The sequence below is a fragment of the Canis lupus genome, chromosome 18 (assembly GCF_011100685.1).
Source record: "Canis lupus familiaris isolate Mischka breed German Shepherd chromosome 18, alternate assembly UU_Cfam_GSD_1.0, whole genome shotgun sequence".
NCBI lineage: Eukaryota > Metazoa > Chordata > Mammalia > Carnivora > Canidae > Canis > Canis lupus.
Genome location: NC_049239.1, coordinates 55,985,619 through 56,010,406, shown reverse-complemented (window position 1 = coordinate 56,010,406; position 24,788 = coordinate 55,985,619). Strand labels below are relative to the sequence as shown.

General features: G+C 51.8%; 2 protein-coding genes across 8 annotated transcripts; one reads left to right on the top strand and one right to left on the bottom strand.

Annotated features, from left to right (window-relative positions):
* Positions 1-1,579: 1,579 nt before the first annotated feature.
* On the bottom strand, positions 1,580-11,947 carry PRPF19 (pre-mRNA processing factor 19). 2 transcript variants are annotated; one of them, XM_038564434.1, is made up of 16 exons: positions 11,733-11,947; positions 9,930-10,079; positions 9,668-9,744; positions 8,751-8,892; positions 8,594-8,667; positions 8,410-8,472; positions 7,489-7,530; positions 7,277-7,351; positions 6,859-6,934; positions 6,592-6,701; positions 5,028-5,183; positions 4,729-4,798; positions 4,415-4,500; positions 3,938-4,108; positions 3,709-3,814; positions 1,580-2,098 (listed from the first exon to the last, which is right to left on the bottom strand). In XM_038564434.1, exons 1-16 carry the CDS (start codon positions 11,749-11,751, stop codon positions 2,001-2,003), a joined length of 1,515 nt encoding a protein of 504 aa, XP_038420362.1. In that variant the 5' UTR covers positions 11,752-11,947; the 3' UTR covers positions 1,580-2,000. The 2 variants fall into 2 exon arrangements, with proteins under 2 accessions (XP_038420362.1, XP_038420361.1); XM_038564433.1 differs by lacking the exon at positions 11,733-11,947 and adding an exon at positions 10,621-10,708.
* On the top strand, positions 11,789-24,530 carry TMEM109 (transmembrane protein 109). 6 transcript variants are annotated; one of them, XM_038564440.1, is made up of 4 exons: positions 11,789-12,217; positions 21,272-21,516; positions 22,381-22,483; positions 22,940-23,490. In XM_038564440.1, the coding sequence occupies exons 2-4, from the start codon at positions 21,280-21,282 to the stop codon at positions 23,329-23,331; spliced, it is 732 nt and encodes a 243-aa protein (XP_038420368.1). In that variant the 5' UTR covers positions 11,789-12,217; positions 21,272-21,279; the 3' UTR covers positions 23,332-23,490. The 6 variants fall into 6 exon arrangements, with proteins under 6 accessions (XP_038420368.1, XP_038420366.1, XP_038420363.1 ...); XM_038564438.1 differs by having other exon boundaries at positions 12,175-12,300; XM_038564435.1 differs by lacking the exon at positions 11,789-12,217 and adding an exon at positions 12,334-12,444 and having other exon boundaries at positions 22,940-24,530.
* Positions 24,531-24,788: the final 258 nt, after the last annotated feature.

Genomic DNA, 24,788 nt, shown 5'->3' with positions numbered 1-24,788 from the left:
CAACATGAGGCTTCCAAGGCCAAGAGAGCAGGGCCATGCCCCAGTTCCAGGGCAGTGGTTTGAAATAGGGTGGGACAGGATGGTGGTCCCTTGGAGATCTTCTGAGATGTACTCCAAGCCCCTCCCCTGTCAAAAAACTGCACGTAAGCATGGAGAGGACACATGCTTCATACCACAGCCCCTCCCAACCCACAGATCCCCTGAGAACCTCCCTCTTTCTCTTTAGCAGTTTTCCTGGAAATGAAACCAGCCTAACAACACATATTCACATCCAGCCAGGAAGCAGCCAAATGGCTAGGTGCTGGGCTAGCTCAGGGTCCAGTCTGCCCTTCCCCCACCTTGGGAGGGGCCGCTCTACCCCCAGCAAACCATAGCTCCATCCCTTCCTCCTTTTGAAGTGTAACTGCATGACGGCTCTTTTCTTAAAAAGGGACAACCCCACACATTTCAAATCGGTATACTCAAAATTGGCCTTACTTTGGCCAATGTGGGAAAACCTCTAGGTATTCCAAACGCCGCCTGGTCACTCCCCTCCTGGGTGTCCTGCGGTAAAACTGACCTGAACAAACAAGAGGCTGGCACTCCAAGGTGCCCCCGCAGCGCTGTCTGCAACAGCTACAACTTTGGCGTGTGTTCCAAAGGCCAGTTCCCCTGATGATCACAGATACACACGCACAAAGGCTATCCTAGTCAGATGTCTGTGGAAACTGGGTTCAAATGTTAAAGGGTTTCTTTTTTGCAGTTTTCAAAGGCTTTACCCGCTAATAAGTATTGTGAGCTTCCAAGGGAGAGGACAGCATGCCCAAGCTTTCTTGACCATGGACCACTGACCCAGCAGAACATGTGCAGAGTCTTCTGCAGGCACCAGTGTAGATCACTGTGCTGTGACCCACTGCCCCAGGGCCCCAGCACAATGCATGACAGTTCCCACTCCCCCCAACACACTCCTGGACTGCTCTCCCCCAGGTTCCTGAACACCTCCCTCAGCCACCCACCCCACCCTGTCCTCCTCCCTACCCCTCTGCGCACCCTGATCATCCCCTCCTTTAGAAGCTTCCCCTGCCAGCAAGACCCCTCCTCCATTTCAGCTCCAGAGCACTAAGACTTCAGCTTCGTTATCACATGAAAGAAGCCACCCCAGCTGCAGCAGCCAAGGAGCCCTACTTTCACTCCAAGAGGCATTTGATATCTGATCTTCTATGTTCATTTACTCTTCTGGCTGTCTTCCCTGGAACCAGCTCTCCTTCCATATTCAAAAGCTAGTTTGAAAAATCTTTTGGGTTGGCTTGGGGCAGGTTCTGTAGCACCCACAGCATTAGAGTCCTTGCTGATATGTTCACACTTCCTCATGGGCAAGAAAAAGCTATTCTTCCCTCACTTCTCCCTCTTGTCTCAGTTGCTCTCAGTTGCTGTAGAAGCCAAACCCACAAGGAAGTGGTGGCACGAGTGAGACCCTTAAGACCCTAGAAACACAAGGTCAAGGCCTGCAGGGACATGAAAAGTCTTTCTAGCAAATGTGCTCCCTCCCCCTGACCTTCCCAGCTTGGGGCTCCCTTTAGAGACACACACAGGAAAGTGCTACATTTATTGTTTTCTTTTTTTAATGAAACTAAATCACTGCTTACAAAAACCTGCAAGAGCCCTCACGCCCATCCCCTTCACACTTCCCTTGGCTTAGCCTCTCCCCATCTCCCAGGAACTGAAGCAACTCAATGAACACCATGAGGGGAGAGGCCCTGGGCTCCAACCAGAGCCTTCACAGGGTGACAGTTCTACCTCCCGTGATCCTTCCTGTCAGGCTGGAGGTGGCATGGATGAGGGTGGTCCCCGCCGCCATGGCTCTCAGGTCACCACCCAGACCAGAGTGAAATGATGTGAATGCCCCGCCCCAGAGACCCCCCCTCCCCCAATAGTCTCTCCCCTTCCTCCCCGCTCCCCCCACCCTAATTCTACCCCTCTACTGAGATGAGGCCCAGCTCCCAGATCCGCAGGGCCAGGGTCTACAGGCTGTAGAACTTGAGGCTCCTGTCCATGCCCGTTGAAGCGATGAACTTGGCGTGGTGCCCAAAGGCCACCCCTGTGGTCAGGCCACTATGCTCTGAGGAGAGAGACAAGAGGCAGTGGTGAGGCTTCCCCGGGTCAGTGCTCAGTGTTTCCTAGTCACCCCGATACCCCCGAGGGCAGGGTGCTAGTCTGGCCTACACACCACCTGTGCCCTGGGCCTTACTCAGTTCCCGGCACACAGTAGGCACTCGAGTTCTTGTTGTGGGCTGAGTGAACAGAGGAATGTCAGCGCCCCTCACCTGAGCTTTGCCCCTCATCTGAGCTTTTGGGGCTGCTGCAATTCTGCTCAGTTCAAGTGCTACTAGAACCCACTGGGAGCTGGCAGAGAGAGCGACAGACCAAGCAGACATAGTCTCATTCTTCCACTTCTCACCTTATTTTTAAAAACTTAGCTGAGTTTTCTGTTCAATCTAAAACCTCAATGCTATTATATGTATTTATTTCTACCTCCTTTCTTATAAGTGAGACAGTCTGTCAATAAGTTCTAGCTCACGGGTTCCGACCTAGGGCACAGGGTAGGGCAGGGGTGGGCTGAGGGCACAAGAGGCTGGGTGACACACCTTCCTGGATTCCGGTAGTCACAAGCAGCAAAGCAAATTCCTTCTAGGTTTAGGATAACACCTGGGGCCCCGACTACAGAACCCAGGCTGTGCTTCCAGCCCACTACCCCGCCTCGCTCAACTCCAAAACACCGGAGCCCAGTGAAGGTCACGGTTAGGCCTGGACACCCCTGCAGCATACAAACTGAGCAGGGCTCAGCAGAATGTGGGGGCAGGAGAAGCATCCTGGGCCCCGCCCACAACCTGCTAATGAGGATGAGAATTTCATCAACAGAGACAGCCAACAGCTGCCGTCTGCTTAGCTCTCCAGCGTGCAACAGGCACACTGTCCCTGTGCGTGCCACGTCTATGTCACCAACTGGCACAATCTGCAAAGCAGTATCAATGTGACCGTTAAAAAAAAAGGAAGAAGCTACAGCTCTCAGAGGGAAACTGAGGTACCCAGGACCACACAGCTATTAGGTTAGCAGTCCTATCACCCACTGTGCCACCCCTTCTACTTTTCTTCTCCAGCATTCACAACAATTAAATGATTATTTGTAAACCTGTCTCACATCTGCTCCTCTAGGCTGATTGGAAATTCCATTAGTGCAAGGCCTAGATCTCAGTCATGGCTCCAATCCCACAGGAATGATGCAATGCTGAATAAGGGCAAATCCCTAATATGTGCCAGGCGCTGTCCTATTTACGTATGTGTTTGTACACACGCATATACACAGCTACTTCCTCAGGTTACATGTATACACACTAAACAGAGGACTTTGTGTATACATAAACTCATCTAAACCTCCTTGGCACCGCATGGAATATGCACTATTAGCATTCCCCAGAGAGACTAGGTAACCTGTCCAATGTCACACAACCTGAAGAGGACCTGAAGTGGTAGAGCTAGGATTTAATGCTCAGCAGTATGATTTTTGAGTTCATTTTCTTAGTCACTCAACTCAGTTGCCTCAGGTAGTGATGAAAAGCTGCCCAAGCAAACTCACGCCTGCCCCTAGAAATTCCCAGCCCAGTGGTATTTGCCCTCTTTGCTCTGCACCAGGGCATCCAGGACCTGGGGATCCCGGAGTCCAGACCCTACCTGTGAAATGAAGAATCTCTGTCCACTGCTTGCAGATGTAGATCTGGACATCCGTGCCCCCAAGGGCCAGGTAGGTGCCGCTCTGGTCAAAGATCAGTGACTTCACCTGTTGGAACCAGGAGAGAGGTCACATGAGAACAGAAACTACGAGGCAGTCAGAGATCAACAGAGGCAGCTCAGATGATTCGATGAGTACAAATGAAGAGCAGCAGGGGAGGGAGGGGCATACCTCAAAGTTGTTATCCAGCTGCAGCGTCTTGAAGTTTTTAAGCTTGCGCAGATCCCAGAGCTTGACAGAGGAGTCATCAGCCGCTGTAGCCAAGTAGTAGCCATTCTCTGAGAAGGCAATGCTGGTGATGGGGCCCGAGTGGCCGGGGAAGTTGGCCACATTGGTGCGCTCCTGCAGTTTGAGGATGGATAGCACAACGTCATCCACTGGTCATGAGGGGGAGAAGATGGCGTTCACCAAAAACCTACCTCTGAGCCATCCTCCTCCAGCCTTTATGAAAGGTCAACTAGCAGGAACAGCGGAAGCAGATGGCCCAGCCCAAGAACCCCGGACCACACCTATCACGTCACACACACACAGCGCCACGGTCTCTCTACCCTTGTGACAGCCCCAGGGCCAGGTGCCGTCAGCACATAATCACACTGCATAGTCAAGAACTCAGAGCCTGGGCCTTAGGTGGAGGCTCCCATGTCCTACCTTCAAGTCCCAGATCTTGATCTGTGAGTCCATGGTGCCTGTTCCAAAAATGAGTCCATCAGGATGGAACTGCGCACAGGTTAGAGCTGTAGGGGAGGGAGATGGGAGTTGTGGTCAGAGCCCACAGGAAAAAGAAGCACAGCGAGAGGTTCCTCGCTCTTCACACTGCACACTGCGCCCACCCCAACACCTGGCATTCGGGAGGGGCTTACAGTAAATGTATTTTAAAAGCAAATAAGCAACTGACTAAATAAAACATAAAAATAAATAATAAATATCAAATGACAGAACCCAGCCCCTCTGCAGCAACTTACAACAGCCAGAGGTCTCATCTGTCACCTTCGTGAGCACCCGCCCTGTCTGGATGTCAGAGAAGGCCCAGTACTGAAAAACACAGAGACAACAGAGCCAATAAGAAAGCGGGTGCCCTTTAGGAAGGCAGGGGCCCTCATTAGGCAAACCCTGGCAAAGCTAGCCCCTCCGAGCAGAGGAACATTCTCCTCTGGGGTTCTGGGGAACCAGCTGGTGTTGGTAAGATGTTCCCTCCTCCCAGGAGGTTTCCTGAGCTTGGAGACCAGCTGGCCTCTACGGGGTGTGGGCTGGGACCACACACCTGGTCATCAGAGGAGCTCAGGAGATAGTCCCCAGTGGCATGGAGGCTGAGGCCTGTCACAGCACTCTCATGGGCCCGAACCACCTGCACACAGGACGCATTCGGGACTGACCAAATCCTGATAGTAGCATCTGGAGAGGCAGAAAACACCAGCTCCTGAAAGGAAAGCAAAGAGGCAGAACATCAAAGGCAGAAGAGATGGACCATAACAATCTTACAAAGGGGAGCCAGGGACGGCCATAACCCCAACAACTGCTTCTCTTTCAGCCCTGTCCTGCCTAAAACCATCCACCCACCTAATGATACCTAAGAGAGCCAACAGTAAGTACTATGTAAAATGGTAAATCAAACAGCATTGGCCTAGATGAGGAGGCCTAACTACCTAGTGGTAAGAAGGACAGCTGTTCCAGACAGCAATTTCCCACACCGTTCCCTGAACAAGACAGAGGAACGTGGCTAGTGCAACTGAGGAACTGATTTTCTTGTTTTAGTTCGTTTTACTTTGTTTAAATAGACACATGCAGCTAATGGCTACTGTCAGGGATCGCGTGGGCACTGAACAGCACTGGCCTGGGAAAGGCTGCAAGGGCATACTCCAGTGCCTCCCATACTTCAGCACTGCAAGGGCAAGCTAATCCTCAGAACAATTTGAGGCAGAGAGAGAACTTACATAGTGTTGCCCACCAAGTATTTGGGTTAGGACATTAAAAACTGTAAGGTGGAACCAACTACCATCTTTCGTCAACAGGATTTCATAAGAGAAATAACCCATTAACACTCAGCAGAAAAGGAGACCTTTCCATTTGAAATACACTTCCTGGCTGACTCAGTCGGGGGAGCATGTGACCCTTGACCTGGGGGTCATGAGTTCGAGCCCCACGATGAGCACAGAGACTACTTTAAAAGAACATGCAAAAAAATAAATGAGTAAGTTTAAAATTTAAAATTATTTATCTATTTCTACTTTCTTTACAGAAAAGGAAAAAGGCTGATTGGGAAGCACATCCTCAGGCACTAACCTATAGTCTCAGACCCAAACTGTGCCAGACCTGAAGATTCAAATCCTTTAACAGTAATCTCATCTAATGAGCAGCCCTTGCCCCTAAGCCAGCACTTCTCCATCTATTGTAGCCCACACCACTTTCAACAGTCAACAGTCATCATCAAGTCCCCTCACCAATCCCAGAGGACTATGGGAATGTGGACAAACCCGTCCTTCCTGGGTATGCTAAGATTTTGCTGAGCTTTGTTTTCCAGTTTGTACCACAGACACTGTAGGGTTTTTCCTTTTCCTAACACAAAACATGTCTATGAATTTGCTTATTCAAGCTCTATGCCCCTTGATGTGAAGGCCACTGCTTTAGGAAGGACTACACAGAGTATAGGGCATCCCCGACTACAAACAAAGGCCCAGTGCCCACTATGGAGGCTCAGCACTCTTTCTTGAGTCCAATTCACTTCACCAAGGACACAGTGGGGCACCAGATGACTGGGTCCTTGACACTAAACTGCTGACACAAGGCTCAGGAATGAGGAACGCAGGGTGACTGGCAGAACCCTTTACCTGGGAAGGGTGAAACACCACACTGGTGACTTTCTTGGTATGGCCTTTAAGGGTGGCCAGGATTTGCTCAGAACTCTTGTCGAAGACAACAACATTTTTGTCGGCCCCACCTAGAAAGGACCCAAATGATACCCCAAAATGAGTCATGCCCACCTGGGTCCCTCTGCTGGAGAAGGTACTTTGTCCCCAGGACATGCAGAGGACAGGAGCATGCACCTTCCCTGCTGCCCTCCCCGACTTGGCCTGCTTGGCCTGGCCGGCTCTCACCAGTAAGGATCTTGTTGGTGTCAGCAGGGCAGAGGTCCAGGGCGAGGATCCCAGGAATGCTGGCACTGTGCAAGCCCTGAGCAGAGGGTGCAACATCAAATCCAGACATAGCTGAATCCAGGCCGGCCATAAAGCCACACACCCTCCCCATGCCATCCCCAGCCCCAGGGAACAAGAGTGACTGTTGTTCTTCATCCACAGCACCTGGCCTTCTGCCTGGGTGCAGTGCCATCCTCGCTGCATTGCTGGGAAAGCCAGTACCAAGCAAGAAGAACAGCCTTGAGAACTCTGCAGCTGGGGCCAGAAGCAGGGTTGGGGCCCATGAGCTGCTCCCCACACTGGCTGCCAGGCCCAGACACCATCCCCAACACTGCAGGACACATCCTACCGCCCAATCAGCGGGGATCTGGCCACTTACCACGTGGGATGCCACCTGCCGGTATTTGCTTAGCTCCTCTGGCTTCACCAGCTCTTCGGGTACCGTCTTCCCTCTCTGAGAAAAAACAAATGCACCACACCCCCAACCAGAGCGGCAGTGAGTGCAGGATTCAATGCCACCCCCTCTTGCCCCAAAGGTGGCAGCCACCTACCCCACCCGCCACTAGTGCCCCTGGCTCCAGGAGAGCTCACCTTCTTACGCTCCGTGGTGAGCACAGTGGCCTTGTCTTGAAGCTGGGCAAGAGAGAGGAGTGGACGCAACATGAGGCAAGTTCTTTTGCCAGGACAGCAGTATGCTGGATGCTGGTCACATCCCCAAGAGTCACCTGCACTTGTGATCTGCCAGGCTCTGTGCTAAGGGCTAGTGCATTTCCTCTTCTTACTCTCACCCCAACCCGATGACAGGGTGCTGCTGGCCCTACTTCACAGAGGAGGACACTGGACCTCAGGGGAGTGAAGTCACTGGCCCAAGGCCTCAGACGTGACAAACAGCACAGTGAGCACTTCAAGTAGCACTGTGGTGCTACCAGACCAAGTCTATACCACCAAGAGAGAGGAGATGCAGTCAGAGTATGGACCGGACACAAGTTCTGTGAGCACAACACAGCACTGGCCCTGATATCTGGCCTGCTCTGCCTTCTGTGACCTGTACCTTTGAATCTGTCAAAGGTGTCAGTTCTTTATCTGTAAACTAAAGATGGTAATTCACCTTCTGTCTCCATCAGAGAAAAAAAAATGTGAAAATGTAACCAGTGTTTTATGATATGCAAAGAACCCCAATACCCCGCTAACAGTAAGAGCTACAAGTTGCACTTATCGGTAATTACAATCTTTTAAATTCCCATAGATCTACAAAGCAGACACTGTTTTTCTCAATGTAAAAAAAAAAAAAGGAAAATGAGATACAGACTTGGTTAAGTCAGCCCAAGGTCATAAAGCTTCTAAGCAGTGATACAGAGGCATGAACTTGGGCAGTGTGGCCTGAGTCTGTGCGCTGCACTGGTCTGCTGGGAGTCCCACATGGGTGGGATTTCTATTCATACTGGATTCAAGGCAGATGGTGAGACATGAGGGCCCACCAGCATTCCCACCAAGTGACTTCCCACAACTTACCTTCTGGATAATCTCGGGGGTCATTCCCACCAGCTCACCCAAATCCATCGGCTCACCTGCACCCTGAAGACAAGAAGGTTAAAGGTGAGGGAGGCACAGAACACCCAGGACACTTGCAGGAGAGCCACATGAGACATTGCACACAGGGGCTGCAAGACAGGCAGGAAGGGGGAGGTGCACTCACTGCAACACTTGGCTGTGAGCTCGGCACAGCCTGGGGCACGATGAGTCCAGCCTGTGGTTTCAGGGTGGCCAGAGCTGAGAGAAAAGAATACATTAAAAATGGGGTATTACAAAGCAGGACCAGCCCAGAGTGGGGGATGTTGGGGCATAGGTGGCACCTTCTCGGGCGGCTGTAACTTCCTTAGTGAGCCGGGCAATAACACGGCAGGCAGCATCATGCTGGTACAGAGCGTGGGACAGCTCTTGACGGGTTGTCTGCAGCTGCTGGCGCAGAGTGAAGCTGTGCAGCATGACTGCATCCTGAAGAAGGGAAACGCCACTGTGAGGGGGTGAGGAGGAGCAGGGAACACCCAGCAGAAGAGTCAGCCCTTGATCAAGAGATGAAGAGGACACTGCCCTGTATTCCCACAGCCTAGACCAGTACTGGTAACCCAAACAACACGTGAGGGACCATGAATGTGCTGGTGGCCACTCTGGAGCTGCTACCTCATACCAAATACTGGGCACAGACAGGAGTGGGAGCCAGCTCTTTCCCACCCTCATCGCCTCTGATTTATAGGCAAATCTCGACGTCATTCCGTCACCTCCCCACAAGGGAATCATAACACTAAGGCTGCCATTAATCAACTGCCCTCACTGTGCCGGGTACTGTGCGAGACGACCACTCAAGATGTAGTCACTCATTCGTCTTCCAGAGCACCACTACATACCAGGTGCTACCCTTGGTGCTGGGGATATACCAATTAATAAATCAAATCCCTGATGTCGCAAGGTTTATACTCTACCTTTATTCTAATTCTGTCCACACCCTGAGAGACTGGCACAAATCCTTGTCGTAGAGTCAGGAAAACCAGGACTCACATATGAGCAATATGCCCAAGGGTATGTGGCAAGGGAGCAAGGGAGCTAACTGTGGAACCCAGATCCGTGGGACTTCAACAACCAGGCTCCTCCTCCACTATCATCCTGCCCCTCAAAAAAGAAAATAATACTCCGTCTTTCCCCACCCCAAGTCCTAGTGCAGTGATCCCTTCTCTTCAAGCAGACAAACATCAGTTCTGTTCCAGGGACTCACCCACTCATCCTGCAAAGCTTTCAGAATGGCTGGGATGCTGGTTGCAGAGGGAGGCTTGGGCCGGATTGGGTGAGCAACTGCCAAGAGAGGGAGAGCGGGTATGAAGAACTCTAACCCGGGGACTCCTCATGTCCCCCATCTCTTTCCCCTTTAGCCTACATTAACAGAACACCGTCTCCTCCTCCAGTGCACTGGTGCCACCTCCCAGCCTCTCAAGCTCTGAGCAAAAACAGCCCTGGATGGAGGCCAGCCACCAAGGCACCTTTGATATCGATGAGCTGCTCCTCAGACAGAGGCTGGTTGTTGATGGGGTCTGTGCCATTCTCCGCAATATACTTCTCAATGAGCCGCCGCTCATACACATGATTAGAGACAGGGGACACACACGGGTGCTCTGGCACTTCATTGGAGACTGTGGAGAAAAGGCAGGCGGTGAGCGCGGGGCGGTGAAAGGGACCCTGGGGCAAGGCGATGCCTCACAGGCTACTGGCCCCAACAAAACCACACGTCCCCACTTTCAACTAACAGAAAGCAGGACACGACACTACTTTTGTAGTATCCCCAGCATCCTTTCAGCTACATAACTAGCTTCTCCATCATTCTCCTGGCAGGTAGTCAACCAACAATTAGCACACAACTGCCACATGCCACACATCTACGGAGTGGTCAATCATCAATCCCCACCCGTCTCCGTTTGGAAAAAGATGCCCAGGCACCCATCATACTGGAAGACACAGAGATACACACGGCTACTCAAATCTCAGTCTAGAGCCAAGATGGATTTTGGACCAAAAAAAAAAAAAAAAAAATCACAAAGCTCTCTGACGAGTGTTACATTAAGAAGAAACACTTATATGGTGTATCAGGTGCCGAGCATGATCGTAAACATTTTCTATAGATGGGCTCATCCTCACAGCAACCCCCGAACACACCTGCCTCAGTAGACTACACACCTCTGAGGACAGGGATTACAGCTGGTCTGACTTCCAGCGCGATGCAGATGCCCAGCAGGCACCCGGTACACATCCAACGAAACCATCAAATAAAAGGAAGAATGGTGCTGGGAATATGGGGGGGGGGGGGAGGGGGGGAGCGGGGAAAAACAAAAACAAAACAAAAACAAAACAAAAAAACTTCCTCGAGATGGAAAGCAAACAACGAACGTGAAATATCTTGCAAAAGCTGCAGTTTCTTCGCTATGAAAGATTCCTTTTTCCTGGCCCTCATTTCCCTTCCTTCCCGTCTCCCTCCGTTTGGATTCCCGGAGAGGTTCTGAGGAGAGGAGAGAGCTCAGGGCTTGCGAGTTCGGAAGCACATCCGAGAGGGATGCTCTAGCAGCCTGAGGACACGGGAAAACACCTGCGCGCCGCGTCAAAGTGCCGAAAGGGAAGACGGTACAAGGCAGGAAAAACAAAAAAAAACAAAAAAAACAAAAAAAAAACCCAAAACGCCACGGCTCCTCCGGGGCTCAAAGCGGCCCCCACCCGGCTGTGCCACACTCTCCTCCAGCCTCAGGCCCTCATCTGCACACCCCGTCCTTCATTTCTGCTCTGGAGAAGGCTTGCGAGGGATGCACCGAGGTCGGGCCCGGCGCGGCGGCCAAGGGCTCAGCGAAGGCGCCCTGTGGTGTGGTCGTGCCCCGGGCTCCAGCCCCGCCACTGCCTCTGACGCGCGGCGTGACCTTCGCAAGCTGCAGAGGCTCTGCCCGCCCGAACGGGCCCGCACACGCCCGCCGCAACGCCCCCTCTCTGCAGACGGGGAAACTGAGGCGCAGAGCCCGCGTCCGACCGCAAAGCCGGGGGGAGGGGCGGGGGGAGGGGCGGGGTCTCCCGCACCGGCTCCCCCCGTCCAGGCCCCGGCTCAAGGCGCGAGCGAGGTCCTCGGCCTCGGTGACGTCTGCGACCATAAACCTGAGGCGCCGCGTCAACCGTGAGGCGCTGCGCGAACGCATCCCACGCCGCGGAGGAGGAGGCCCCGCGCTGACAGGCCGCCGCCCTGCCCCTCAGGGGGCCCCGCGGGCGCCTCCTCCCGCTCCGACCCGCGACCCGCCGCAGCCCACACTCACTCGAGCAGATCAGGGACATGGCGCCGCCGCAGCGCTCCGAGGCGCCTCACGCCGGCCTCGGGGCCTCGCTTCCGCGCCGCCGCGGGCCGCTTCCGGTTCCCCGCTGCTTCCGGGACGCTCCGCGGCGAGCGGCGAGCGGGGGGCGGGGGGCGGGGGGCGACCCCGCAGAGCGACGCTCGCGCAGCGCTTCACGTGGGAGTGCGGTCGGCGGCGCGCCTCAGCCTCCGGCACCTATAACGGAAACTGCCCTTTCCCAGAATGCAACCGGGCAGGAAAGGGCCCGCCAGGGAGCCTTCGGCCATTTCCGGACCGACTCGGCGCCGTCCGTAAAGCGCTCCCGGGGGCGGGCGCCGAGGAGTTTCCAAACTACATTTCCCATGATGCAGCGCAATTTAAAGCCAACGTACGGAGCGACGTTTTCTTGAGACCCGTGCTGCGCTGCGCGCTGCTCGCTGCTCGTGGGACCCTCCTGCAGACCTTGCAGGGTATGAGAACCTCCTAACGAACTTGTTAAAGTGCGTCTTCCTGGGAGTCTGCGTTTCCAGCGTGGGCCCCACGGGATCCTGAGGCAGGTGCATCTCCCACTGCCCTTTGAGAGACACTGCTAGGTGACCGGTGAAAAAAGCGCAGATGCAGATGGGTAGAGGAACTAGCATTGAGGAAGAAACGGTTCTGGTCCTGCCTCCACTGCCAGTTTGCGCCGTGATTATGGGCAAGTCATCACCTTCTCTACCCCTTTCCTACGTGACTGCCAGGCCCCTTCCAGCTCAGATCCGTGGGATTCTAAGTGGCTATCTAGAAGATGCGCTCAGGAATCACGTGCAGAACACATGGTGTGGGCTATGAAGGATCCAGACAAAGCAGGAACAGACAGGTGTGATCAGTGAAATCTTCTTGGCTGAAGAGGGGTGAATAAGCTTGATTTTGACAGATGGGTAATATTCAGATAGAAGCGGGGAACAGGGAGCATACCAAGAGGAGAAAGCGTGAGCAAAGGCTCAACGAGAATAAAAGTTGCGGCTATGAAGGGCAACATGACACAGTAGCCAAGAGCATGGCCTCTGAAGTCAGATTGCATGTGCTGTACTACCCAGCTAGTAAACTGTGCGAACTTCTCTGCCTTAATTTCCTCATCTGCAGAATAAGGGGGAATGATAAGAAAGGTTGAACCAGCTCAAAGGTTGTTGCGAGGCGTCAAACATTTAAAACGTGCTTTGGGGAGGGCACCAAGGTGGCTCAGTCATTTCAGCATCGGACTCGATCTCAGTTCAGGTCTTGATCTTAAGGTTGTGAGTTCAAGCCCTGCGTTGAGCTCCCGCCGCTGGGCATGAAGCCTGAAGCCTACCTAAAAACAGATAAAATAATGTAAAATAAATAAAAGGTGCTTTGGACTTTGCCCGGCAGAGAGTACGATATACATTTTGGTGTTTGTTATCATTATCCCTGAATCCAAGCAAGATTGTTCAAGCTATGATTCTCTCTCCTGGGCAGCAGTAAAATAGCATCCTAATTGGTCCTGCTTCCAGCCTAGCTTTATAATCCACCTTTTTCAGAACAGCTAGTGATCCACTTTCCAGGAAAAATCTGTTTCTGCTACTCTCCAGGCTTTTCATTCATTCAACAGATATTGATTGGGTGCCTCCTAAGTGCCAGACTCTGGTCTGATAATTGAAGGTACAAATGGTGAACGAGGTTTCTGTTCTCTTGGAGCTTACATTCTTTTATTAAGGCCACTCTCTGCAGGTGGCAGAGACAATCAACACATAAGAAAGTTCCAGAGAGTGGTAGGTGCTAAGAATAAAACAAATAAGAGAAAGATGGATAGGAGGTGATATGGATGGGAGAGATGGGCTGCTTTAAGCTGGGTATTCAGGGAGGGCATCACTGAGGAGGTGAAATTTTTTCTGAGACCTGAATGAGGGAGAGTGTTTCTGGCAGAGAAAACTTGCTCCCAAGTCCTGCACCATATAGCTCATACTGACCTCCATCACTTGGCTTTATCTTCCCTCCAGCCACACTAGCTATTTAAGTCCTCAAACTCAGCCCTTCTGGCTGGTTCTGCTACTTGCCCTGGCACACCTTCCTACTCTCTCCCTCCCCTCTGTTCCTTCCAAAGTAAACTCCGATCTCCTCTTAAATGGCACTTCCTCTGGAGCCTTTTTCTTGACCCCTGAGTGAAGTTTAGTCCCTACAGCACCCTGTAATTCTCTTCCAGGTCATTCTGGTAGCTATAATCATTTAAGTATTTCATTGTTTACAAGTATCTGTTTGATATCTGCGTTTTCTAGCCTGTAAACTCTGTGATAGCAGAACCATCATTGTTCTGGTCTGTTATTCCTCAGAGTCTAACCAGCACCTGACACACAGCAGGTACTTCATAGCTATTGTTGGTTGAATGAAAGGCTGCACAACAGGCCAAGCATCTTGAATATTGAGATGTGATGGGAAATAAGATGGATCCATTTAATCAGGGCCTTGAACCAGAGGTGACTAGACCCAATTGGGCTGGCAGTAGAAAAGCAGTTGAGCTATGGGATCATAGCTACCCTTCCAAAAGATTCCTCTGGAAGTCACTTACTGGATGGGTTGGAGGAGGATAGCCTGGAGGAAGAGAGCCAGGAATCCATTAGTTGGACAAATCCTTACTGAGTACTCCTGTGTGCCGGTCAGGCAATGTACTAGGCATTAGAGATTCCACTGTGAGCAAAAGCAGAGATGTCCCTATTCTAGGGAGCTTATGATGTGACTGAAGAATGGAAAAATCAGGAAGTCCATTCAAGGCTTGTGAATTTCAAAAGCCAGCCCCTCAGGGATAGAAAGGATCCAGGGAAACCAATTTTTGGGTAAATATTACGGATAAGAACTTGATCTCAGTGTCCTCTTCACTCCCCTGAATCTCAAACTCCCACAGGGGAGATAAAGATCCCTTAGGCAGGAAAAGAAGACATAGTAAATATGGGATATATGCATATTTGTAGGCTAGATCCTGAGAAAGGAACTCTATGCCTTGCTCCTTCAGCCAAGGCTGCTGCTACTCGGGAATTAAGGGGACATATTGGCCAGTAGCCCAGGAGAAGCTCCATTTCCCAGGTAGATTTAGTGGAAACCTGTGTGGACAAATAGCAGAAGACTAGGCAAGACAATGCAGCTCAACTGACAATGAAGATTAGTGACTCTCTGGCCTCATGTTAATTTTCCAAACACTGTGTACACTCTGAAAACCAAGGTGGGAAGAACCCCGAACTGTCTGAGATTATCTCTACTACTCAGATGGAAGAGAGTTAAAAAAGAAAATGACTTGCCATAGTGGGGAGATTGGGGAGATAAGGAAGTGGGGTGGAGGGAGTTGCATTTCTTGCACAAGAGTCTGTGACCTGAGAGTGGTAGTCCTACAAATCAGAAACATCTCACAAACACATGTAAATTTGCAACTGTTAGGAAAGCTGCAACTATTAGGAAAGGTAGAAGGTGAGACCCCAGATGCTGGGAGAAAGAGACCCTTGGCTTAGGCAGGAAGATGGACGCACCTGAAGAACATTTAAAGGAAAGAAACAACTGGAGGAGGCGAGGGGCTGCTTGGTGCAGAGTTGTGTAGTCTGGGAAAAAGGCACAATTAGAAGGCTGATCCAGGGAGGATGGGGAAAAAAGAATTCTGACTTAGACCGCTGAGTTTCAGTAACTGTTTTAACATCTAAGAGAAGATTTCCTGTGGCGCCCATGTGAGAGAGGTATTCGGACAGCAACTTGGAATTTTTTTTTTTTTTTTTTAATGTTCACTCTCCTTACTTGATTGAATCTTCACACCCTACTGTGAAGTCAAGTGGTATTTTAGGACTGTAGAGTAAAACTGAAAAGCTGAGATCAAGAGGGATGAAGCAACGTGCCTAGAATCACAAAGCAGGCAAGAGATCACCTCATTCCAAACCCCCGGTTTCTGGAATTCCAAACCCAACGATCTTGCCTTTTTTTTTTTTTTTTCTTTTCTTTTCTTTTTCTTTCTTTTTAGAAATGGGGTCTGGGAGTTAGTTCCTTTCCCTCTCTAAAATTTAGTAAACATTCGGGAGCCATTTGCAGGGTTCGAGGTGGATGCAACTTCTCAGTACTGGTGCCTCTTACACCTTTTTCCTTTGTGCCTTTTTAGGGCCAAAGTGCCTCAAACGCCTAGGTACCTCTTGGTTAGAACTACATTTCCCACAATGCCCCAGGAGGCGCTGCCTGACTGGAAACTACATTGCCCAGAATGCCGAGGGATCGAAGAAACGGGTGGGCTTCGACTCCGAATTTCAAAGATCCAGTTTATCTACTCCGCAGCCCACATATAGTCACGTCTCCTCCTTTTCCTGCCAGAGACTTCCGTTCCCAGCTCGAACTTCCGATTCCAACTCTTTTTCGGTGGGAATGCTCGGGTAGTGGGGGGGGGGGGGGGGGTCGCAAAGGTGAGCAAAGGGTCGCGCGCATGCGCCCACGGCACAGAGTTTGGGCGGTCTCCCGGCTCATCCCGCCTTGCGCGTGCGCAGACGCTGAACCAACGCCCGGGGTTGAGGCGCGGGTTTGTTGGGGCGTTTTAACGGAGTCGCACGTGAAGGGCAGTGGCGGTCGGAGCCCGGTGAGCGCGGATGGAGACGGGTTCAGGGGCGGAACGCGGGGCGGGGAGGCGGCCGCCGCCGCAAGTGGGAGCAGGACGGGGCCGCGAGGCCTGGCGAGCTCGCCTGGGGAGGGGTCCGACGGCGCGCGGGGTGGGGGGGGGGGGGCCGACTGGGGCCCCGATCCTGGTTGCTATGCAACAGGGAGCGTCGTTGCTAGGTGACGGGAGGCACGCGTTTCCGGGATGAAAAGGGCTCCGAGCGCTGCTCAGAGGTCCGGCGGCCGAGGCCGGGCAGCTGCCAGGCTGGGGTACGGAGCTGGCGCTGAGCCCCGAGCTTCTGCCCCTCGGCCCAGCTCCCCGTGGCCTCGCTCTGAGCCTCCAGAGGTACCCCGAGCCCCCGGGCCGCGCCGCGCCCCTCGCCAGCGACGCCACCCAGCAGAGCTTGGCAGGGGACTTGCTGTTCGAAATAGCACATGCCACTGACACCCTGTCTGCGGGAGGCTGGGCCCTGGGAGGAAGCTGCCCCTTTGCCCGTGGCCCTGCCCCCAAGCAGTTGCTGGGCAGCAGCTGTCAGGGGTTTAGCGGGGGCTGCCCCCACCTGCCGGGACGCTGACTTCATTTTCCTGAGTGGTAGCTTCGCCCCGTCAGGGAGCTTCCTGTCACCGCAGCTGTGCTTCTCCAGTGGCTGCTGCCTATTTGGACCAACTTTATTTATTTATTTATTTCTTAAATATTTTATTTATTTATTCATGAGAGACACACACAGAAAGAGAGGCCAAGACACAGGCAGAGGGAGAAGCAGGCTCCATCCAGAGAGCCCGACGTGGGACTCGATCCCGGGTCTCCAGGATCAGGCCCTGGGCTGAAGGCGGCGCTAAACCCGCCGAGCCACCGGGGCTGCCCTTGGACCAACTTTAAAATGAGCCGCCTCTCCCTACGTCTCCCTTGCTACTCTGACAGCTTCTTGACGGGCTTCTAATATTTAACAAGCATCTCTTAGTCGTTCTGTGCTAGGCACTGGGGATTCCAAAAAAAAGTTAAGTCTAACCGGAGGCGCTCAAAGTCTGATGTGGGAGGCTGAGCCTAAAAACTGCTAAATTATGCTACAGTGCAATGAGTGGTGTGTTGGCGGTCTGTGTACCGCAACACTTGGGTTGACCCTTAAGGTCTACAAAACTCTTGCAGAAACATGTAGTAGTTCTTAACTCGGCTTAACCCCATTTTACGTGGAAGAGGTTGACATTCAGGTTAGGTAACAGGTATACGCCAGTGGCTTCTAGTTTGTGGCCTAATGGAGCCTGGGATGGAAATCTGGGTTCCTTTGTGCACTGCCACACTTTGGAGGCTTTGCCTAGAATAGACTTCTTCCTGTGCTGCTGATGGTTTGTGGCAGCTGTGTGGTTATGCATCAGAAATTCTCAAGGGGCTCTAAAAAACGAAATCGTTTCTTCGGGAGAGTCTAAGGTGGCCCCTAGTGGGGCAGACATTCTTGCTTGAACAGGCTCCACAGACCTTTCTGATTTGGGACCAGAACTGAAAACCACGGCTCCAACCCGGGCAGCTCTGAGCAATGATGGGGAAAATCAGGGCCAGCAGAGGGCACTAAATCAGCTGCCCCTCCTGCCACGTAGTGATTCATAGTGTGAAAGGAAGCTAACCAGAGGAAGGAGCCTTGGCTGGGGGGGTGTGGACTGCTCCACCCTGCCCTCTTGGCAAACCACACCTAAACATATAGTGCCTCCTCACTACCATAGTTAAGTGAAGCCGTTTGCCAGCTGATCTGGGTTCTCCTGGCCCTGTCTGAGCCATCCTGCAGGTCTTGCCCCAATCTTTTGGTGTTGTCATACCTCTTGGTACAAAACCGTGACCTGTAAGTCCAGCAGGTGGATCATCTCCTGGTGGAAATCAGGTTGTCCTCTCACTTTGAGCTTGTTGCTATTTGGTGGAACTTTAAGTACCTTGAGGGCAGGGACCTGGTCTTTCTGAAAGGGCATAGGGGTGTGGAACAAGCAAAGAGGCAAGGTTTAGATCCTGAGTTCTGGAAGCAAGTCCTGGTTCTATTGTGTGAGCTTGAACAAGTCACTTGACCTCTCTAAGCCATAGTTTTCTGAGTAAAATGTAGAATAGCAGAACCTTGTCAGATTGTTGTAAGAGTTAAATGAGAGAGTGAAAAGGCAAGCACTTTGTAAATTTTTTTTAAAGATTTTATTTATTTATTCATGAGAGACACAGAGAGAAAGAGAGGCAGAGACACAGGCAGAGGGAGAAGCAGGCTCCATGCAGGGAGGCCAATGTGGGACTCGATCCCGGGTCCCCAGGATCATGTCCTGGGCCAAAGGAGGTGCTAAACCGCTAAGCCATCCTGGCTGCCCACACTTTGTAAATTAAAAAGCACCGCGCGCGCGCCCACACACAAATAAGCTATGCTTAACACTATACATGCACAATCAACTGAGGCAGATGGCCACTTGTGTATATAAATAGAAATACACACACACCACGCATACACACAATTTGTTGAAAGCCTACCATTTGAGGCCAGGCATTGCAGGAGACGAAGATGTTTGAGACTTACTTCCTCTCAGAGCTCGAGACTGCTTTGGCTCTTGACTGTCATGGCTTCTTTTTATTAAAAGTATTCGATTGGGCTGCAGTGAGGAGGAGGTATAATGACAATGAGTCTGATTCTTGCCACCTAGAAGAAAGGAGAAGAAATCCTGTTAAATAAAACAATTTGAAGAGATCACCAGCCAGTGATCTGCACTCTTATCTGCAAAAGGCATACTCTAGAATCCTGCTAGATTTGGTTTCTGGTGCACTTCCAAAGGTCAGCTGGCAAGGCAATGATGGCCTCACAGGGAGGGAAGGGGGATGTTTTTCCAAGGTCCCGTAGCTCCTGTGGACTGGGGCAGATGGCTGCTTGAAGGTTAAGGCTAGCACAGAATGCAGGAGGCTGCCGTGGGGGTGGGGGGTGGGCAGCTCACATCACCCTGACCTTCTAGAAGGGAGACAACATCTGATCCCTCCTGGTGGAGGTCCTTGGATATAGGATCCAACCCAAGATAGCAACTCTGCTCTCTAAAGTTCGCAGGGTGGTTATGACCCAGATAGTCAGATAGTTCAGGAATTGACCTGTACTTCCCTCATGTCTGACCACTGGCAGACAGGAACCACCTGATTGTTGATTTATGCCAAACAGAGTAGAAGAATAAAAGGCTTCCCGGCCTGAGGTCGCTCCCCACAAAAGTGTGTTTTGCAACCCTGCTTGATTCCACAGACCTCAAGAGGAACTTACGGCAGCTGTTTCTGGGCCAGAAAGTGCCCAGATATGTTATTTTTATAACTCTTACTTGGACTGTTATCCTTCTCACTAAGTAAGAATGGAAACATCTTCCTTCTACTCCATCCTGATGGCTCCCATTTCTGGCCAACTCCCTGAGCTATCTGGTAATTGCAAAAACTTCAAACACCTGGCTGTTCCCGCATCAGGGGCATGGCTTAGCCTCTGATCATCAGGTCTGAATCATGGAAACTCCCTGAAGCTACAGGCTCATTCCCGAGCCTGGAAGAGAACAGGGGATTTGTTGGTGCTGTTTGATATTTCTCGAGCACAGTGGCAAAGAGAAGGTGAATTTGCAAATGTTTTTTTTTTTGACTGATCCACACCTGCTTCAATGAATTGGTACTTGTTGGGTCTTAACTTGCCTGTATCATCATGTTACAGACAAGCTCAGAGCACAAAGCACAAGGTGGTTAAGTGAATTGTCACCAGCAATTCACAGAGATGATCGGTAGATGCCAAGTTTATTTTAGCTTATGAATAATCTATTGTGTGATTCTCTAAGTCACTTTTGAGACTGACTTTGGAGATGACACACCTGGCTGGTGTGTACAAGGAGTTGTACCTGGGTTCAGATGCCAGTTTCTCCACTTCCTGCTTCTCTGACCTCAATTTCTTCATCAGTAAAATGGAGGAAAGTAACAATGCTTACCTGTTGCCAGCTATCATATGAGATAGTTGGTGTCCGGTTAGCTTGTTATTAATAATAATGTCTTTCCCTGAAGGTTTTGCTTTAACCTTTTGCCTACGTTGGAGGCTGGGCAGTTGAGATCATTCTGTGTCCGTAGATCTCAGCTTGGCACAGTGGGATCACTTGGGGGAGCTTTTGCAGGTCTAAGCGGAAGTCACACCCAGATGGCAACATCAAAACCCCTGGGCTCAGGGATAGAGGCGGTAAATGTGAAGCTCCCAGGTGATGCCAGTGAGTAGCCATGGTAGAGATCCACTGTTACCTTCACTCCCAGTGAGCATGCAATTCAGAAGCAGAAGCTCAGGTTGAAATCCGGACCTTTCTACTTAGCTCAGTGACCTTGGGCAAATGCCTAACTCCTAAGTCTCAATATCTTCTCATTTATTCCCAGGATGGAGGTAATTCCCACCTCGTATAGATGGTCCTGGAGAACAGATGGCATATATGTCATTCTTCCTTGCTTGAGCACGTGCCTGAGCACTTTTCTCTGTACATCATTACACAACAGTAATTGTATCTGTGGGCTATTTTTTAAGTTGTTTTTTTATATCAGCTTTATCTTAAGTAGATTATACCTCCATGGGGACAAAGCCTTACAGTCTTACACATATGTTTACGCCCATAACACCTAAGATCCGGAAGTGAGCCTTCAGATTTTTAGAACTGGAATAATCCTAGATCTCATCCACCCCAAGGCATCGAAGAATGCTTGCTGGTTAATTAATATGCAAGTGGTAAAAAATGTGAAAGAGGAACCTATGAATCAGATGGTTATGCCCAGCTTCAGCTGAAAGGCCCAGTTCTGCCTTTCTCAGCTAACAGGGTAGGGGGTGGAGGAGGGTGTTGGGACAGGTCAAAGCTGGGACAGTAGGTGTCCGTTCCAGTTCTAACTCCCTGCTCACCCTGTGCTTCTCTCCTGGCAGACCCAGCCATGGCAGGCCCAGGCAGCAGCTCACCGTGGGGCAAGCATGTGTACAAAGTCATCCTGATGGTCCTAGTGGCCCTCGTCCTCCTCCACTCAGCATCATCCCAGTCCCATTCAGACTTTGTGCCACCAGGCCAGCAGAAGAAGGAGGCTCCAGTTGATCTCTTGAGCCAGATGGGTCGTTCTGCGCGGGGAACACTGGATGCCTGGCTGGGGCCAGAGACCATGCACCTGGTTTCCGAGGTAAGGAAAGTGGTCCCTGCTGTGACCACACACAGTGAAGAGAGTTAAAGGAGGAGAGGTTGTTCATGGCCACCCCATCTTGGCTCTACATCCTCTGTGTGTCATAATCTCTGGTGCGGAGAGCCCCACATTCCACGAAATGAAGCCAGACAGTACCCGCTCTTTGCAGTCCCATTGATTGAGTCCTGCCCTAGGGCCTTTAGCTCTTTCCCTTATTCCTGCCCCTTCTTGCCAAAAAGACTAAGAAATGAGCCAGTCTTTATAAACCCACGTCACTGGATGACAAAGTCTGATTTTTGTCTAAATCTGACCTAAAGTCTTAAATTGGCAAAATATCAAGACCCAAATCCATTCCTTCACTGGTAGAGATAGAGGTAGGTCTGACTCAGGGGCTTAAGGCAGGGCTGTCCCTTCTACCTAATGGCATGCCAGATGTGGCATCACGTATTTTCCATAGGTTATTCTAAACAGTTGAGATGGTTATTTATAAAATCCATCATCTAGTAGAGCTGATTGACTCCTTTTTCATTGAAACATCCTAGCCCTTCACAGATGTTGCTTCATGCAACCTCATGATTCTTGGGAGAACCTCAGTGTCACAGGGTGACTACTATGGAGATTTGATGAATTCCTCACACACATTCACCTACTCCCATCACCACAGTGTTCTAGCAAATCACTTGATTTAGGGCCCAGATGTCCCGAGTTCCAGGTCAGGAAGGACAGATGGCCTGCTGTCCAGGCTTGGTGGGCAGATGTCTGGCTGAGAGATGGGACACATTCCTTCCAGGCCTTGCCCAGTCAGGCTCAGAGGCTTAAAGGAGACTGATTGTGGACTCATCTCCTGCCCTGCTCTTTTCACAGACCTTGTCTCAGGTGATGTGGGCCATCTCCTCAGCCATCTCAGTGGCCTTCTTCGCGCTGTCTGGGATCGCTGCACAGCTGCTCAACGCCTTGGGACTAGATGGTGAGCGGCGGAGAACTAGTCAGGTCTCCTGGAGCTTAGCCTGTCACTTCCTTTGGTGGGGCTTTATCTTTTCAGGGCCCAGACTTTCCCCCCAGCTGCTTGACACCTGCCAGGTTTCCCCAGCGTTAAGTATAAGAGCTGGCTAATGACTGCCACCACCTTCCTGGTGTTTGCTTCATGTCAGGAAAAGCATTGTGCTAAGCCCTAGTATGTCATTTAATTGTTACCTGCAGCCCAGAGAATCACTCTGGTTTTGCAGATGGATCGGGTTCAACCAAAAGAAGTAATCAACCCCCAGCCAGCAGGAATAGGAGCTGAGATTCAGGCTCCCATCCTTGTGACCCTGTGGGAAAGGATTTTTCCTTTGCAAGGGGCTTCAAGCCTTCCCTTTTTGGGTCTCACCCCCGTGCCCTGACCACTCCAGGTTGGCTGATTCTGTGACTCTCCCTCTTCCAGGAGATCACCTCACCCAGGGCCTGAAGCTCAGCCCCAGCCAGGTCCAGACGTTCCTGCTGTGGGGGGCAGGGGCCCTAGTTGTCTACTGGCTTCTGTCCTTGCTCCTTGGCTTGGTCTTGGCCGTGCTGGGGCGGATCCTGTGGGGTCTGAAGCTTGTCCTCTTCCTGGTGGGCTTTGTGGCCCTGGTGAGGTCAGTCCCTGACCCCTCCACCCGGGCCTTGCTCCTCCTGGCCCTGCTGACCCTCTATGCCTTGCTGAGCCGGCTCAGTGGCACCCGGGCCTCAGGGGCCCAATTGGAAGCAAAGGTCCGAGGGCTGGAGCGCCAGGTGGAAGAGCTACGCTGGCGGCAGAGGCGGGCGGCCAAGGGGCCCCGGAGTGTGGAAGAGGAGTGAGAAGGACTCCGGGCAAGGCCATCTTCATACCAAAGAACTGCACTGCTTTTGGATCGCACAGCCGTCCTTCCAGCCCCCCACCCCACTCCTTTCTTGAACTGTCAGAACCTTCGTCCCTAGCAGTGAAAGAGGAAGACCATGCTGGTCCCCAGGGGCCCTGTCTTCTGAGGTTCTCTGCCTGGAATTGGTTGTCCTCACCCCCTCTCTGCTCCCAGCCTGCCTCAGGCCAGGTTGGAAGGGCCTCCCCTGTGGCTTGTGCATCTGCCCTCAATGGGCATCACTGCCAGTGTCTCCCTTCTGCTGCTGCCTCGCCTTCCTCCTGACGCTCTTGCTCTCCTGTCCTTCTGTGGCTCCTCCTTTGTCAAGTCTCTGCTTCTTTCCTGGTTGTCTCCTTCTAGCCCTGCGTTCCACCCAAACCACAGTCCCTCAAGGCATGTTCCTGTCCTCTTTGTTGCCTCACCACCATGGGGAAGAGGCAGGGCACCAGGGACCTGAGGCCCAGGGGCAGGTTCCCACCCGGGGACTGGGAATGGGGATGCACAATGAGTCTGTTACAAGTGCCTTAATCCGAGCCAGCAGGGCCCTCTACTTGCCCGCTGCTATACTGTATGTAGGAAATTGCACTGTGGCTGCTTTGTGTCAAGAAGAGAGTTTTTCCCTCTCATCTTGATTCCCCTTCAGCCAAAGCAAAAGGTGACTGCTTCATAGGCTTGTGCCTGCAAGTGGGACCCTGCAGTGGCCATCAGGTCCCCCGTGGGGATTTCAGAGACACTGAAGGAGAAGCATCTTGTCTGCACAGCTCCAGATGGTTCTCCACCCCCTTCCTCCACTCATTGCCACCAGGGAGTTGCTGATCAGGGTCTACTCCAGTGGCCCAGGGGGAATGCAGGCCGACAAACCAGAGCTGCACACCATGGCCCCTTCCCGTCACAAGCTCCGAGAGGGCCAGGGTGCCTGCCACCGGAGCCCTCTCACCACCAGGGGTCTCATTCTTCCTCTGAGGCTCTGGTGGAGGTGGGTATCCCCTGCCAGGGCCAGCACTTGATGTGAAGAATGAATTCAAATCCCAGCTCTTACTGTTAAGATTTGATGTGGAATCACAGCTGCAGTGATACATATTTTTATCAGCGCTTGGTTGGTTTTAAATAAAATGCACGCTATTTTATTATCTTGTTCCACATAAAATGTATTTACTCAGAGTCTCGGTTGCTCTCATTTCTCCCTACAGCTTAATCCATTTCTGTGGAGAGGGAGGGGGTGGGGGGAGCAAAAAAGAAGGCTGGTACCAGGTGCCCTTCCCTCCTGGAGTGCAAGAAGTGAGGAAGGCATGCCCTCTTTACAGAACTTCCAGAAACCGACCTATACTGTTGGAACAGTGTGTATGTGAGGGAGGGCAAGGGAGGTGCCCCTTGCTCCGTGTATGTAAGAGTACGAACGGCTGCTTGCAGACAGCCACG

Bases quoted from the DNA above. Each gene is read 5' to 3' on its own strand.
- TMEM109 (XM_038564435.1), top strand. From the start codon at position 12,363: ATGCAGATGGGTAGAGGAACTAGCATTGAGGAAGAAACGGTTCTGGTC. The intron at 21,517-22,380 runs GTAAGGAAAGTG...CTCTTTTCACAG, and splicing joins CCATGCACCTGGTTTCCGAG to ACCTTGTCTCAGGTGATGTG. The intron at 22,484-22,939 runs GTGAGCGGCGGA...TCCCTCTTCCAG, and splicing joins CAACGCCTTGGGACTAGATG to GAGATCACCTCACCCAGGGC.
- PRPF19 (XM_038564433.1), bottom strand. From the start codon at position 10,693: ATGTGTACCGGGTGCCTGCTGGGCATCTGCATCGCGCTGGAAGTCAGA. The intron at 4,799-5,027 runs GTGTGTGGTCCC...TGTGTTTTTCAG, and splicing joins TGAGCTCCTCTGATGACCAG to TACTGGGCCTTCTCTGACAT. The intron at 3,815-3,937 runs GTATGCCCCTCC...TGGTTCCAACAG, and splicing joins AGCTGGATAACAACTTTGAG to GTGAAGTCACTGATCTTTGA.